Source organism: Staurois parvus, unplaced genomic scaffold (assembly GCF_062004578.1).
Source record: "Staurois parvus isolate SC_StPar_1 unplaced genomic scaffold, SC_StPar_1.0 ptg000246l, whole genome shotgun sequence".
In the NCBI taxonomy this organism is placed as follows: domain Eukaryota; kingdom Metazoa; phylum Chordata; class Amphibia; order Anura; family Ranidae; genus Staurois; species Staurois parvus.
Window position 1 is genome coordinate 2,736,804 of NW_028318042.1, and position 17,803 is coordinate 2,754,606.

At 44.2% G+C, this 17,803-nt stretch overlaps 1 protein-coding gene across 2 annotated transcripts in view; it reads right to left on the reverse strand.

Annotated features, from left to right (window-relative positions):
* Positions 1 to 416: 416 nt before the first annotated feature.
* The window catches only part of DES (desmin), a 49,863-nt gene continuing 32,476 nt past the window's right edge, over positions 417 to 17,803 (reverse strand). The window contains exons 7-10 of one of the 2 annotated variants that reach the window (XM_089680608.1): positions 13,409 to 13,452; positions 12,365 to 12,447; positions 2,853 to 2,886; positions 417 to 747 (exon numbers count right to left, since the gene is read on the reverse strand). In XM_089680608.1, coding sequence (XP_089536734.1) covers positions 2,881 to 2,886; positions 12,365 to 12,447; positions 13,409 to 13,452 — 133 coding nt within the window. In that variant the 3' untranslated portion in view covers positions 417 to 747; positions 2,853 to 2,880. The remainder of the gene's footprint in view (positions 748 to 2,852; positions 2,887 to 12,364; positions 12,448 to 13,408; positions 13,453 to 17,803) is intronic. The other variant, XM_089680607.1, reaches the window with a different exon arrangement.

The following is a 17,803-nucleotide window of genomic DNA, read 5'->3' on the forward strand; positions in this document are numbered from 1 at the left end:
CCCATACTTTTATTGTATAGGTAAAAAAAACTTTTTTTTTAACTGGACATGGAGTGTTTTGGAAGAATTTACCTGGCCCTGGTCTCACTAAGGTTGGTGACCACTGCTGTAGAAATATATATGGAGAATGCAAATGAGAAGGGAACCAGGAAATCCAGCTTGCAGCAGATCTGTGACTGCCATGGCTAACCAGGTGTAGGGGAAGCTCACCCCACGAAGGTCATCCCTATTAATCAAACCCTGGTTCTCTCCACCCACAATCTATAAAATATTGGACAGAATTCCAATGGAAACTGAAAGTATAGAAAAGTTTCCATATAGAAAAGAACTGTGATTGCTCTAATTGCATAGTGGGACTTTACATAGCAGCCACCCAGACTACAGTGCTCCCTTTGAAATGATCGGGAATGCAATGGTTTGTGAAAGTGTTGTTGACTTTATTTCTGGTTTCATTGCATTCTGTCCTGTGCTGATGGGGAAACCTCCAAGAGGGTGCTTGACATGAGTTTTCTCCAAAAAAGGGGGCGCTCTAACATGAGTCAGCCCCCCTCGGCAGTCCTTATCTTGGGGAGTAGCGGTGACGGGTGCAGAAGTTGAGTGGTGAGGGGGCAGCATGAGGTGGCATTTTGTCCGGCAGGGTTGCGCTCAGGGCGTGCACTGTGGTCAGTCGGTGCTCCTGTGCTGCGTCTCTCTTCATTTGCCCACTCACAGGACCTCTTGATGCTGTTGGGAAGCCTCACTAACAACCTGTGGAAAGAATAAGGCAAGTGAGCTTCCCCGGAATCCTAAGATCTAAATTTGCAGTCCATTCTAGGTATCTTCAGTGTCCCCCATTCATATTTTATGTGAAAACGTAAAGTGTAGCGCTAAACATATAATAATGAAACTGAAGAGCATCAAAATAAATAAATAAATGCCCGTGATGTCAAAACAATAATGAAAACAAAAATGGTTTAAAATATGTTTAAAATAATGTCCTTCCACCACCAAAAATGTATTTTGCTTGTACGTGACTTTGCACACCCGTGCCATCGTGTAGCAGTATATCTGCTATACGGCGGCGGGTAAGCAGTTAAAATAATGTCCATCCACCACCATCAAGTGCTCTTGCTTGTAGCAAAACAACTCCAATCAAAATTGCCATCACTGTCTCCCAGTGAATTGAAAACTCACCAGAAGCGATGGCTGCCACTACAACAGCATAAATGCCCATATGTTTCAGTAGAAGCGCATATATCTTGACATAAGCGCATATATCGTGATAATGTCGTATTGGACGAAATACGTCGGGGAGGAGTTTACAATGCTGACGTCACGCTGCTGCACGATCTCGGGTCGGCAGTGGCTGTTTATGTAAGCTGACTTCTCTTTGCTATATGTATTTTTATTTTGATTCACTTGGTTTTAAATGAACACTACACTATTGGAAGTTTATTTGCTCCTGGTGAGCTTTTTGTTTACTACAGCCCGGCCAGACAGACTGACACCTATGTACAGAGTCTCATGTCAAGATACATGCGCTTCTACTTAAACACAGGGGCGTTCATGCTTTTGTAGTGGCAGCCATCATTTCTGGTGAGTTTTTAATTCACTGGGAGACAGTGACGGCAATTTTGATTGGAGTTGTTTTGCTACAAGCAAGAGCACTTGATGGTGGTGGATGGACATTATTTTACCGCTTACCTGCCACCATATAGCAGATATACTGCTACACGGCTGCACAGGTGTGCAAAATCACATATAGATACATGATTTTGCATTTCCGGGTAGGGGGCGCGCGCCCTACCCGCGCCGCCATTCGTGGCCACGGATATCAATCACCGGGTCCCGGCCGGTGATTACCCGCCGGTGCCCAGTCATTACCGACAATTACCGACGGGGAGGAAGACTGTTTTGTTTACAAACAGTCTTTCTCCCTGTCAGCTCGGGCACACTGCTCAGGATGGCTGTGCACAGCACAGTTTTTGTAGCTGCTGACTTTGTTTCTGACAGCTCAGACAAACTTTATAAATTCTGGAGTTTGAATGGATGTAGAGAAAAGAAGACTGCAGATAAACAGGTATAACTTATGTAGGATGATTTGTTTCATCTCAGAGGCCAGTCACTTCACTTGGTATACAGTATGTAAGGGTTTACAACCACTTTAAAACGGGGCTATGGATTGTTACACAGTGCACAAAGACCTTCTGGACCGCTAATTGACATATTTACAAAGAAAAAGTACAATAACTTTCTTATTATACATTATACATCAGTGAAGCCAATGTGCCTGAATGGAGCATGGCAATAGTTAGTAGTAGGGACAGAATTAGGAACCTGTGCTTATGTTGGAGGGGGAAGTCAGAGGCAGGGGCGGACTGACCATTTGGAAACTCAGGCACTGCCCGAGGGCCCGGGGTCAGTAGGGGGCCCCATGAGATGCCCCTGGTACCTTTTTCATAGGCTTTTTTGAGTTTGGTCAAGGACACAGGGGCCCCATGATCCCCTATTGCCCGGGGGCCCCATGAGTTGTCAGTCCGCCCCTGGTCAGAGGTGAACAATCCACGAACACAGTGTGCAAACAATAAGCAGCAGTGGTGCACTGTGGGGCTCTATTGTAAGAATCGGGACATCCAATCAGATTCATTTGACCAGGAGCATACAAATACATAGGGAATGCAAACTTTCAACTAGCGTTCACCAATTGGCTTTTATTAGGGTGCTACAAAGCATTACTTGAACCATTCAGTGAAAATGGCCCAGTAGAAGTAGGCAGACATGGGAATTGTTGCAAAGCTGAGCGTTAAATGCTACAATGTGCCAAGGCAGTGAAAGTGTGATGGAACCAAGTAAAGGGTCGAGTCACAACTTACCAGTGTTCCAGACAAGTGTGGGGGGTGCTTAGTTCTGCTGGGACAATGACAAGTATGTGCAGGTGTTATGAGGCTGCCTTGATCATCTTACATGGAAATGGTGGACCCATAGCCAATAACCTTTCACAGGTCCGTCATTTCCATCCACAAGAACATTTCAATAAAGAGTGTGAGAAACAGGTGAAAGCCACTTAGGTTCTACCATATAGGACTGTGATTATGGAGGTCCTTCTCCATCCAAGAGTTCTGGATAGAGTAGAGAAGGGAAAGAACTTGTGTCAGGTTATTACTGCTTGTATGGAGGGAAAAGTTCTATCTAAGGTGTCCGTTTATGACACAGAGAATATCTGCGATTCAGAGGATCACAGCTATTCTCTGGTCATTCACAGTTTATGACACTCAGGAGATCAGCGGAGAACATGTTCAGCCCTTCACTGGAGATCTGTGTTCTCCCTCCAGATTCTCCAGCCCAGAGCTGGAGAATCGGAGGAACCGCAAAGTAAGCAGTGATAATTTACCTCTGTTTAGTAAACTGATCTTTTACTGTAATCTCGTGAGATTATAGTAAAATTAGCCGTTTTCCAGTGTTTGTAGACCATTCTCCAGTGTTTGTAGACCGTTTGGAGAAATGATCTACACTGCTTCATAAACGGCATTCACAGGAGAACTGTGTTCTCCGAGAATGCCGGAAAACTGAGCAGCGATCATTTAACGTTGGTTCATAAACGGATACCTAAGGGTCTATCAAAAGTTGGCACCCAAGATATTTGAGGGTTCATACCAAAATCCTCCATCAATGTTTAGGTTTATTGTGCAAAAACAATCTAGACAGTTGGGTAAGTTAGAATGATAGTTCTTTGTACTAGGGATGCACCAATGCTGTTTTTTTTACCGGCTAGTATGAGTACCGATACTTTTGGTAAAGTACTCGCCAATACCAAGTACTGATAGCTTTGCAGTGTGTTTTTTCCCACTGACACCAATGATGGAGCACTATTCTCCTCCCGGACACCAGTGATGAAGCACTATTCCTCCCACTAATACCAATGATGGGGCACTATTCTTCCCACTGATACCAATGATGGGGCACTGTTCCTCTCACTGACACCAATGATGGGGCACTGTTCCTCCCACTAATACCAATGATGGCGCACTATTCTTCCCACTGACACCAATGATGGGGCACTATTCCTCCCACTAATACCAATGATGGGGCACTATTCCTCCCACTGACACCAATGATGGGGCACTATTCCTCCCACTGACACCAATGATGGGGCACTATTCCTCCCACTGATACCAATGATGGGGCACTATTCCTCCCACTGACACCAATGATGGGGCACTATTCCTCCCACTAATACCAATGATGGGGCACTATTCCTCCCACTGATACCAATGATGGGCACTATTTTTCCCACTGATACCAATGATGGGGCACTATGTTTCCCACTGATACCAATGATGAGGCACTATTCCTCCCACTGATACCAATGATGGGACACTATTCCTTCCACTGATACCAATGATGGGGCACTATTCTTCCCACAGATACCAATGATGGGGCACTATTCCTCCCACTGACACCAATGATTGGGCACTATTCCTCCCACTGATACTAATGATTGGGCACTATTCCTCCCACTGACACCAATGATTGGGCACTATTCCTCCCACTGATACTAATGATTGGGCACTATTCCTCCCACTGACACCAATGATGGGGCACCATTCTTCTCACTAATACCAATGACGGGGCACTATTCCTCCCACTGATACCAATGACGGGGCACTATTCCTCCCACTGATACCAATGATGGGGCACTATTCCTCCCACTGACACCAATGATTGGGCACTATTCCTACCGCTGATACCAATGATGGGTCACTATTCTTCCCACCAATACCAATGATGAGGCACTATTCCTCCCACTAATGCCAATGATGGGATACTATTCCTCCCACTGACACTAATGATTGGGTGCTATTCCTACCGCTGATACCAATGATGGGGCACTATTCCTCCCAGTGATACCAATGATTGGGCACTATTCCTACCGCTGATACCAATGATTGGGCACTATTCCTCCCACTGACACCAATGATTGGGCACTATTCCTACCGCTGATACCAATGATGGGGCACTATTCCTCCTACTAATACCAATGATGGGGCACTATTCCTCCTACTAATACCAATGATGGGGCACTATTCCTCCTACTAATACCAATGATGGGGCACTATTCCTCCCACTGACACCAATGATTGGGCACTATTCCTACCGCTGATACCAATGATGGGTCACTTGTCTTCCCACTAATACCAATGATGGGGCACTATTCCTCCCACTAATGCCAATGATGGGATACTATTCCTCCCACTGACTCTAATGATTGGGTGCTATTCCTACCGCTGATACCAATGATGGGGCACTATTCCTACCGCTGATACCAATGATTGGGCACTATTCCTCCCACTGACACCAATGATTGGGCACTATTCCTACCGCTGATACCAATGATGGGGCACTATTCCTCCTACTAATACCAATGATGGGGCACTATTCCTCCCACTGATACCAATGATGGGGCACTATTCCTCCTACTAATACCAATGATGGGGCACTATTCCTCCCACTGACACCAATGATTGGGCATTATTGTTCCTCCTCCTAACCACAGGAGTACTATGTCATTTTTTTTACTCCCGCTGGCCACAGTCTGCCCCCCTAAAGTCTGAAGGACAATAAAATAGCCCTTTTGTTTAGAAAGTTTGGAGACCCCTGTTCTACATCCGTCAAATTTACTTGTTTGCATCCTGGGATTTGCAGAGCTCCTGCTGTACCCCTGGGCCGCTCGGATGTAAGTGCTTCAGTGCAGAGGTCATGTCTCCTCCCCCTCTCCTCCAGGCCATTCACAAAATGAAGTCTGGGGCTGCATAATTTGTGAATGGTCTGGAGGACAGGAGGTGGAGACACAACAATGGTGCTCGGGTCTATGAGACCTGCAGAGCTTACACCCAAGAGGCCAGGGAGTATACTGGAAGATCTATTTATCATGGCATGAAAAGCAGATTTTACAGATGTAGAAGAAAGCCTCAAGAAGGTTGATTTGGGGACAAAGGTTTCATTGTTATTACCTGGGTAAGGTTATTGTTACCGGAGTAGAGCTATAATCACTTCCAGTTCCTTCACTGGGACAAGAAGTAGGGGGGACTCTCCTTATTGGGGGTCACAAGGAACAATAAAAACCTTCCCCACTCTATCCAAACTAGCCATACAGTATACATTATATGGCCAAAACTATGTGGCTTCTCTTCCAGATTATTGAGGTCAGGCATTTTAAGCAAAGGGTCCTGTTAACATTACAGCATACAAAGATATTGCAGACTTGTGAGCTTCCACCTTTGTGGAAATAGTTTGAAGAAGACCTTATCTGTTCCAGTATGACTGTGCCCCTGTGTATAAAGCCAACTCCATAAAGACATGGTTTGATGAGTTTGGTGGGGAAGAACTTGAGTGGCCTGCATAGAGCCGTGGCACCTTTGGGATAAATTAGAATAAGTCAGATCTTCTCAGCCAACATCACCACCATAAAGACATGGTTTGATGAGCTTGGTGGGGAAGAACTTGAGTGGCCTGCATACAGCCCTGACCTCAACCCTACCAAACACCTTGGAATGATGATTGTGAGAGAGGTCTTCCCATCTAACCTCACAAATGTTCTTTTGGCTAAATTCCAATTCTCCAAAATCTTGTGGAAGTCCTTCCTAGAAGAGTGGAGGCTGATATAGCCACAAAGGTGTTCAATGAATATCAATGATTTTGGAATGGGATGTCCACAAGCTTCTGGCTATACAGTACAGTGTATGTAGTAGACCTTTACATGCTGGAATGTCATCCCACGCATGTCCTAGAAACTCCTCAGAATCATCTGACCAAGCATCCAGTTACTTTTCTCCTGGTGTACCTCTCCATCTTTTACTAGCATGCAGCTGTTGAATTTATACTTTTAGAAACTCTCATGCAACAGCTGCTACTAGATCTCCTTCACCTCAGTGGACGTTGTATCTTAGTGTGTGCCGTGCGTGTAGCCCTGTGTGTTCAGCAGTCACTATAAAAAGCTTGATGAAGAAATGAAATTGAGCTGCTGTGAATGACTCAACAGAAGGCATAAAACTTGCCTCTCTTGGACTGACTCATATCACAGTTACAGAAACTTAAAGGGGACCTTTTAACTGAAATTCAGCTATCCCTTATGTTCTTCTTCTCTTCTCCACCTCACAAAATCAGCTTATGAAACTTTAAAAGTTTTTTTCCTGTTGTAGCACCCTCCTAGTGTAGTGTAGGCTGGCAGGTAAATTTATTTGGTTTCTCTGTAAACAGTGGAGCAGGGGTTAATTGTTTATGGCTGCTCAGTGTCTCGCAGGCTGCTGCTCTGTTACTTCCCCCTGTATTCTAGAGGATTCTAGAATCATAGTGAGAGGAAGGACAGGGAAGGAAGCCTGAACATTTCTGATACTCTAGCCAATCCCTGGGAGGTATACCCAGTAGGTGGTGAGAGAGCTCATGAATAGTCTGCGGCCTGAGGCTGCAGCGGCAAAGTTCCTGGGTCCAGTCCTGCTGGAGGAGACCTCTTCTAGAGAAGCCATCAGGAAGATACCGAGGTCCAAATTAGGCTTAGCTGGGGGGCCTATTCACAAGCTTAAAGTGGTTCTAAAGTCTCAAAGTTTTTTACCTTCATGCATTCTATGCATGAAGGTAAAAAACCTTCTGTGTGTAGCAGCCCCCCCTACCACTTACCTGAGTCCACTCTTGATCCAATGATGTCCACGAGAGCCTTGGTTCTCCGTGGACTCTCACTCCTGATTGGCTAAGGCAGCAGCACACAAGTTGCAGCAGGAGCCATTGCTGTCAATCACAGCCAGTGAACCAATCAGGAGAGGGAGAGGGCGAGGCCGAGCCATGGTTCTGTCTGTGAATGGACACGCAGAGCCACAGCTCAGGAGCTTTCCTGCTCTGATGCCCCCATAGCAAGCTGTTTGCTATGGGGGCACTTGACAGGAGGGGAGGGGCCTTGAGCGCTTGGGGGGGACCCGAGAAGAGGAGGATCCAGGCTGTTCTGTGTAAAACCATTACACCGAGCAGGTAAGTACAACATGTTTGTTATTGTCAGGGGGTCCTATTGACCCCATGTCTCTCCATAAAGAGGACCTGTCACTAATTATTTCTATCACAAGGGATGCATGCATTCCTTGTGATAAGAATAAAAGTGATTAAACATTTTTTTAAAGGGACAGTGTCAAAAAAAAATAAAAAAAATAAAAAAAAAGTTTAAAGTGCCCCCGTCCCCCCGTGCTCGTACATAGTGGTGAACACATACGTAGGCCATGTCCACATATGTAAATGGTGTTCAAACCACACATGTGAGGTATCGGCATGAACATCAGAACAAGAGCAATAATTCTCACACTAGACCTCCTCTGTAACTTTACACTGCTAACCTGTTGAAATGTTTAAAGTATCACCCATGGAGATTTTTAAGTACCGCAGTTTCACGTCATTCCACGAGCGTGCGCAATTTTAAAGCTTGGCATGTTGGGTATCTGTTTACTCGTCATAACATCCTCTTTCATATTTTACAAAAAATGTTGGTATATATTGTGGGTTTTTTGTTTTTTTAATCAAAGTGTATTTTTTTTCTAAAAATATATTCATTTTTAAAAACTGAGCATTTCGGTTTTCGGCCAAATGCATTTTGAATTTTCAGTTTCGGTTTCAGCACCAGAAGTTTCTTTCAGTGATCCACTAGATTATATATAAAATGTATATAATTGCTATGCAGACAACTTTGTAATTTAATAGTATTAAAAACTACCTTTCCATTTTAATCTTCTGCTTATATTATCTTCTAAACTAATAAAAAAAAGTATTATGTTGCTTCTTTGCCAACTAGGAATTTTTTTGTACATTATCAATACCCAATAGGGAGCAGAAGCAAGCTTTATAATATACAAATGCAATTTTTAAATTTTGTCCACTTCTGTATTTTTGTGGCGAATTTGGGCACCACACAATAATTGTAGGGGAACGGAGTACAGGGTAAAAAAACTGACTATAATTCAATAAACATCAGATCATCCATCTTTTTTCCTTTTTTTTTTTTGGCCTGTACAGATAAAAAAATAAATAAAAATCAGACCTCAGGTTTCGTTGAATAAAGCATCTAGCATTAGACTTTGCTAATATAATCACTAAACATGAAGGGTGAAGCTAGTACAGGTGAAACTCGAAAAATTAGAATATCGTGCAAAAGTTCATTTATTTCAGTAATGCAACTTAAAAGGTGAAACTAATATATGAGATAGACTCATTACATGCAAAGCAAGATAGTTCAAGCCGTGATTTGTCATCATTGTGATGATTATGGCTTACAGCTCATGAAAACCCCAAATCCACAATCTCAGAAAATGAGAATATTGTGAAAAGGTTCAATATTCTCGGCTCAAAGTGTCCCACTCTAATCAGATAATTAAGCCATAACACCTGCAAAGGGTTCCTGAGCCTTTAAATGGTCTCTCAGTCTGGTTCAGTAGGAATCACAATCATGGGAAAGACTGCTGACCTGACAGTTGTGCAGAAAACCATCATTGACACCCTCCATAAGGAGGGAAAGCCTCAAAAGGTAATTGCAAAAGAAGTTGGATGTTCCCAAAGTGCTGTATTAAAGCACATTAATAGTTTGTGGAAGGGAAAAGTGTGGAAGAAAAAGGTGCACAAGCAGCAGGGATGATCGCAGCCTGGAGAGGATTGTCAGGAAAAGGCCATTCAAAAGTGTTGGGGACTTTCACAAGGAGTAGACTGAGGCTGGAGTCAGTGCATCAAGAGACACAGACGGATCCTGGACATGGGCTTCAAATGTCGTATTCCTCTTGTCAAGCCGCTCCTGAACAACAAACAATATCAGAAGCGTCTTACCTGGGCTAAAGAAAAACAGACCTGGTCTGTTGCTCAGTGGTCCAAAGTCTTCTTTTCTGATGAGAGCAACTTTTGCATCTCATTTGGAAACCAAGGACCCCGAGTATGGAGGAAGAATGGAGAGGCACAAGGACCCCGAGTATGGAGGAAGAATGGAGAGGCACAAGGACCCCGAGTATGGAGGAAGAATGGAGAGGCACACACTGCACGATGCTTGAAGTCCAGTGTGAAGTTTCCACAGTGTGTTGATTTGGGGAGCCATGTCATCTGCTGGTGTTGGTCCACTGGCGCTTCATTAAGTCCAGGGTCAACGCAGCCGTCTACCAGGAGATTTTGGAGCACTTCATGCTTCCTTCCACAGACGAGCTTTATGGGGATGCTGACTTCATTTTCCAGCAGGACTTGGCACCTGCCCACACTGCCAAAAGCACCAAAACCTGGTTCAATGACCGTGGGATTACTGTGCTTGATTGGCCAGCAAACTCGCCTGACCTGAACCCCAAGAGAAAGATGAGAGACATGAGACCGAACAATGCAGAAGAGCTGAAGGCCGCTATTGAAGCATCCTGGTCTTCCATAACACTTCAGCAGTGCCACAGGCTGATAGCTTCCATGCCACGCCGCATTGAGGCAGTAATTGCTGCAAAAGGGGCCCAAACCAAGTACTGAGTACATATGCATGCTTATACTTTTCAGAGGCCCGATATTGTTCTATGTACAATCCTTGTTTTATTGATTGCATGTAATATTCTAATTTTCTAAGATTGTGGATTTGGGGTTTTCATGAGCTGTAAGCCATAATCATCACAATGATGACAAATCACGGCTTGAACTATCTTGCTTTGCATGTAATGAGTCTATCTCATATATTAGTTTCACCTTTTAAGTTGCATTACTGAAATAAATGAACTTTTGCACAATATTCTAATTTTTCGAGTTTCACCTGTATAAAAGAGCATCATCATAGAGGTGTGTGCCCAGGGCAACATGATGTCTAAATACAGCCCTGTGTAGAAGGAACACATACCCAGCATTACTGGGCTCCTTCATTCCTTTCTAGGTTAGTTAGCAGCAGGAATTGAATGATGTGGCCTTTTACGTCATTTATTTGTAGTGCTCTGCCAAGTTTCCAGCAGCAGTTTTGAAGAGTGCAGAAGAAAAGGAAATTCTGATCTTTTCTATCATGGGCAGCTGCCTAGTCCATGTGTTCATTATTACTGATTAATATGGGGGAGGATCTTAAAGTAAACTTTGTTCTCTGCAGGCCAATAAAAAAGGTTCACTTAAATGTCTTCTCCCTTTGCATATAATCACCTTCCTTTCACTTCCCAATTCCAGGAGCAAAGAGAAATTCCTGGTCCTTCCAGGTATTAGGGAACATGTAATTCACTTTCCTTTCTCTGACTATTTAGTCCAAAATACTTTGAAATACCTTTAGCTCTGGTCCAGAGGTCTTAACTGTGTGACTCTGTTGAGTGTCACACAACCTTTGTAGAAAAAAGTACCCTCTGCACCCAGAGCCTATGGCTTGGTCCATGGCTGTGGTCACCAATAGTATAGAACAGCCTTTCTCAACCATCACAACATGGAGGAACCCCCTGAAATATCCTTCCAAGCTCAGGGAACTCCTGCTAATAATTACTATATCTGTATATTATTATGATGATCACTAGGAAGAATGCTACTTACATTTGAGGTAATTGGGAAGAATTCCACCCTTTCAAAGGTCTAAAACAGTGGTCTTCAAACTGTGACCCGGTGGACGGATAATGCCCTTTGCCTTGTCCTTGGGGCACTATTCTGTCCACTGATACCAACATTTGCTGCTACTGACATAAACAATGGGGCACTATATCCCCCACTGACACCAATGATGGGGCACCATTCCTTCCCCTAATAATAAAGATGGGGCAATGTTTACTCCCACTGGTTCCAAGAAAATTTCTTCTCCTGCTCCGTTCTCTCAAAAGTTGGAAGAACATTAAACTGGCCCTTTGTTTAGAAAGTTTGGAGCCCCCTGCTCTAAAGAATCTGCCCATTATTCAAAGAATCCCCAACAACTATGGAGGAAACCCTGGTTGAGGAAGGTCAGTATAGACCCAGCCATAAGAAGGATCTGGCAAGTGGTACACATGCTCAGTAGGTTCAGGACTTTTTCTGCAAAGGCTGTAGGGTGCTGAGAAGGTGAAGATCTCCAGAGCAAGGTTGGATATAAGTATTTAGATATCTCAGCTACATTCAGAGGATTGGTGGAGTGCTTTAAAGGATGGCGTTACTACATTGTAAAAGTGAAGTTGTCTTTTAACTCTTCAGCATCTGCCAAAAAACTGAAATATACAAAGCAGTTTTACCAGTAATGAAATATTGCTGTATAGTAGACCAATTCACTGTTTGGAGCATTGGGTCTTCCTGATAGGGCCCATACAAACCAAAGGATGAAGCTGATTCTATGCAACAAATTCTCTATTTTGCCACATATAACAAGTACAGTTTATGCTCGGGAGAATTATTATCATTTCACGTGGGTCTGTCTCACCTCTCCGTCCCGGGTCTCAATAGTTTTGATCATGACTGTTTTTTTGGTGTGAACTTCAGATGATCTCTGCTCTGGGCTGGTCTCTGGAAGAACACACATGAAAAATGGTGTTGGTATGAAATAATAATTTACACTGACAGGCAGTCTGTAGCAGCTCTAAATGAGAAACACAAAGGTCAACGGGAAGATTTACGACTCTTGCTGGCTACCTGGATTTATACAATATTGGCAGAGGAAATGGTGTTGTTATTCTGCAGTCTTTCTTGATAGGTAACCAGAAAAGAGATGCATTGGGGTGGATTTACTAAAGCCAAATAGACTGTGCACTCTTGCAAGTGCAGTTGCTCCAGAGCTTAGTAAATGAGATGAGGCTCTGCTGACTTCCATCATCCAATCATGTGTAAGCAAAAATGCTGTTTTTTTCTTGCATGTGATTGGGTATTCTTTGCATAGTGAACCTTCATCTCATTTACTAAGCTCTGGAGCAACTGCACTTGCAAAGTGCACAGTCTATTTGCCTTTGGTAAATCATCTCCACTGTTTCTTTCCAGTGCTTACCTTCCAGCCCTCTCACTCTTCAGTGGATAATGAAGGCAATGCTCGGTCCTCTTCTATACACAGATATTGTAGAAAGGAAATGTGTGACATTATGGGGTTGATTTACTAAAGGCAAATAGACTGTACACTTTGCAAAGTGCAGTTGCTCCAGAGCTTAGTAAATGAGGTAAAGATTCACTATGCAAAGAACACCCAATCACATACAAGGAAAATAGAAAAAACAGCATTTTTGCTTGCACATGATTGGATGATGGAAGTCAGCAGAGCTTATGCTCATTTATTAAGCTCTGGAGCAACTGCTGTTGTAGAGTGAAAATGCACTTTGCAAAGTGCACAGTCTATTTTACCTATCAGGAATCAACCCCCATGTCTGCCATTGAAGATAGGAAATTTAAAGATAGCTCAGGCCTTAACACTCATCTGTGTTTTTTTTTTTTATTGCTCCTACCTTTTTCCATAATAATAATTTTATCTTGTTACACTTACCTCTGAAACTCAGTGCGGAATATGTCTGGATGGGAAGACTGATCCTAAAACACAGAATTGGAAGTGACTTAATTACTTTATACGGTAATCATTACAGTCCAACAGCTATATTTTTAAGGCTGCATTCACACTTGTTGCCATGCAACTTTGGACACTAACGTCGCACGACAAGTCGCACCCCATATTTGTCAATGACAACCATTCAAATGTGTGCAACTTAAACTTGCAGTGACTTTAACCACCTCCTGCCCGCCCTATAAGGAAATGACAGACGGGAGGAGGTTCTCTTGTTCTGGGAGGGCATCATATGACGTCCTCCCACTCTAACCGCGCATGCGCACCCCCGAGGGCACGTAGTGCAGTGAACGGTGATGCACTGTGTCCCTGGGACACAGTGGATCACCGATCAGCGGAAAGAGCCGATGACTTCGGCTCGGTCATGTGTTCAGCTGTGTCCAATCACAGCTGATTGCATGTAAATAAGGAAATGCTGGTTATTGTCATTCCTCTCCTCATGAGCTGTGACGCTGACAGCTTGTGAGAAGAGGAGAGCCGGATTTCTCAGAGGGGACATCTACACTGATCATCAGGGCACTGATGATCAGTGCCCTGATGATCAGTGTAGCCCCATCAGTTCCACCTGTCAGTGCCCATCAATGCCACCTGTCAGTGCCTATCAATGCCACACATCAGTGCCTACCAGTGCACATCAATGCCTCATATCAGTGCCCATCTGAGCTGCCTTTCAGTGACAACTATCAGTACCAGTCAGTGCCACCTATCAGTACCGATCAGTGCTGCCAATCAGTGTCACCTATCAGTGCCCATCAGTGACTCCTATCAGTGCCAATTAGTGTCACCTATCAGTGCCCATCAGTGCCACCTATCAGTTCCCGTCAGTGCCACCTATCAGTGCCAGTCAGTGCTGCCTATCAGTGCCGCCTATCAGTGTCATATATGAGTACTGCCTTTCAGTGCCCATCAGTGATACCTGTCAATGCTCATCAGTGCCACCTACCAGTGCCTCCTCATCAGTGCCGCCTATCAGTGCCCATCAGTGCAGAATATCAGTGCCCATCACTGCAGCCTCATTAGCGCACATCAGTGAAGGAGAAAAATTACTCATTTACAACATTTTATAACAGAAACTAAGAAAAAAACTTTTTTTTCACAATTTTCAGTTGTTTTTGGTTTGCTTAGCAAAAAATAAAAAACCCAGAGGTGATTAAATACTACCAAAAGAAAGCTCTATCTGTCACAAAAAAATTATAAAAAGTTCATATGTGTACAGTGTTGCATGATTGCGCAATTGTCATTCAAAGTGCGACAGCTCTGAAAGCTGAAAATTGGCCTGGGCAGGAAGGGGGTAAAAAGGTTCCTGCACTACTTTGGTCCGACTTTCATGTGACTTGAGTGCCATAGACTACAAAATAAACCCTCATGTTGCATGAAAGTCGCACCTGATTCTTATACAGTATATGCAACAGTTGTCCATTATCATTGGTCAAAGCCAGAGTCGCATCCAAGTCTCACCCATCTAAAGTTACATCAAAGGTACGCTCCAAAGTTACACTAGAAACCATAGTAACATAGGAATCATGGAGTGCTCCATCGAGTCTGCCCTTTTTTTTGTTTTGTACTTTTTTTCATTAACTTTTTTGTCTCAGTATAGATCTATGTTTGTCCCAAGCAGGTTTGAAGCTATTTACTGTTGCCTGGCTCACTACCTCTGCTGGAAGTTTATTCCAAGCATCCACTACCCATTCAGTAAAATAATACTTTCCCAGATTAGTTTTTATCTTTCCTCCAGTTAGTTGGAGGTCATGTCCCCGTGTTCTTGATTTTGGTTTCGTGTTGAAAATCCTGCCCTCCGGTATGGCTCTACTTTGGAGTTGCACTAGTGTGAATGGGAAAGCTGAAGTTTAGGTATGAATTTGATTGCATAGTTACATTTTGGATCAATGTAAAGCTAATGGCCACTATTCAGTGCTCCTACTCCTTGACCTCTCTGCGGCCTTCGACACAGTCGACCACCCCCTCCTCCTCAAACAACTACACTCCTTCGGCCTCAGAGATTCTGCTCTCTCCTGGCTCTCATCCTACCTGTCACAACGCTCTTTCAGCGTTACCTATAATGCTACCACCTCCCCCTCACTCCCCCTCTCTGTTGGGGTCCCTCAAGGCTCCGTCCTCAAGCCCCTTCTCTTCTCCATCTACACCTCCTCCCGTGGCCAACTCATACACTCTCACGGCTTCAACTACCACCTCTATGCCGACGACACACAAATGTATCTCTCAACCCCCTACCTCACCCCCTCAGTCTCCGCCCGAATCACACACCTACTGAGCGACATATCAGACTGGATGTCGCTCCACTTCCTTAAACTGAACCTCTCCAAAAGAGTTTCTTGTCTTCCCCCCAGCCCGGACCCCACCCCCCATTGACTTCTCCATCACATCCAACAACGCCACCATCAAACCCGCCCTGCAGGCCAGAGTACTTGGTGTCATTCTGGACTCTAACCTATCCTTCCAGCCCCAAGTCCAATCTTTAACAAACTCATGCAAACTCCACTTCCGCAACATCGCCGAAATCCGCACGTTCCTAACCCCAGAAACCACTAAACAGCTCATCCACTCCCTCATCATATCATGACTCGACTACTGCAACTCCCTCCTCACTGGCCTGCCTCGCCGCTGGCTATCCCCGCTTCAGTCGATCCTGAATACGGCTGCCAGACTCATTCACCTTTCCAACCGCTCCATCTCCGCCACCCCCCTCTGCCAATCCCTCCACTGGCTTCCGATTGCGCAACGGATCAAATTCAAAATCCTAACACTGACGTACAAAGCTGTCCACCATACTGCCCCGTACTACATCACTGACCTAATATCCAAGAACCACCCAGCACGCACACTCCGCTCCTCACAAGACCTCCTTCTCTCTAGTTCCCTGGTCTCCTCCTCCCATGCCCGCCTCCAGGACTTCTCCAAGGTGTCACCCATCCTCTGGAACTCCCTGCCCCAACCCATCAGATTATCACCTACTCTCCTCTCCTTTAGGCGCACCCTGAAAACCCATCTCTTCAGGGAAGCCTACCCCACCCCCTGCTAACTTGCCGACCTCCTCCACTCTTCCTACCACTCCATCCCCCCAGCTTTCTCCTCCTGTGCCACCATCCCCTCCCTCCTAGATTGTAAGCTCGAAAGAGCAGGGCCCTCGATCCCCTCATGTTTTGCATTGTATTGGTATTGTTCTGTCACATGTTCTGTCCCCCTTTGTAATGTACAGCGCTGAGCGAACTGTTGGCGCTTTATAAATACTGTATAATAATAATAATGTAAATATGTTTATTTCATACCAGAGCTATCCCTGTGGAAGTTGCAATTCACTGTAGTAGTTGCCGCTACTACAGTGAAAGCAACAGTCTTCCAGCTCCAGTGCCGAGCAGCTTGCAACACAAGGGTAGCTTGCTTGACACTGCCGCCATTTCCAGCTTGTATTTTTCACAGAATACAAAATTGGACAGGATGGTGATGTTACAGTACTGCTTCTCCACCTCTTGCATAATTGTTATAGGTCAGTGATAAAAAGCATTAAAACAGCCAGGCAACTAGCTTTTACAGGAGAGGTCAGTAATCAAGAAAGGTTTGTGTGCTGTCACATCTGCCGGTTTAGTTTTTTAAAGTTTGTGCATTGGTATATTCCCCTGTTCCCCCCTCCTGTTTGCCACCTGTTACAGTGCAATTATTAGTTAGACGCTCCCAGACTAACCATGCCTTCTAGTTAGTTTAGTTTTCACCCTTGATGCCTTTTATGTAAGGAGGCTTTGTAATTGTAATCAAAAAACATTTTCCACCCTGGAATTAACTATATTGGATATCACTTCTGAGTCTTCTTAGTGAATTGACACTGCCTGTGGATTTTGTCAAGTCACAAAGGCTGGAACTCAGGAGGTACAGTTGTGGCCAAAATTATTCAACCCCCAATGCTGTAAAGGGGTTTAGGGACTATAGTGTACATTTGGAATTGTATTCAGAATCAAATCCTACAAGGACGTTGTAACTACCCAAATGCAACTAAAATGACATCAATTGTTTATGTAATACAGTAGTAAATGGTTCTTATGTGGTTTCTTCATTGCCACAATTATTCAACCCCTTAAAGACTACCACTCTGAAGAACAGAGGTTCATACAGGTGCTTTCCATCAGGTATTGAAAACACCTGTGGATGTCACCGAGCAGCAATCAAGCATAATAAGCACCAATTAGGCAGCTTTAAAATGACTGTGATACTCAGCTCCTTCTAGACATTTACTGGTGTGGTTACAAACATGGTGAAGGCAAGAGAATGGTCCAGGAAGACAAGAGAAGAGGTGATTTCTCTTCACAG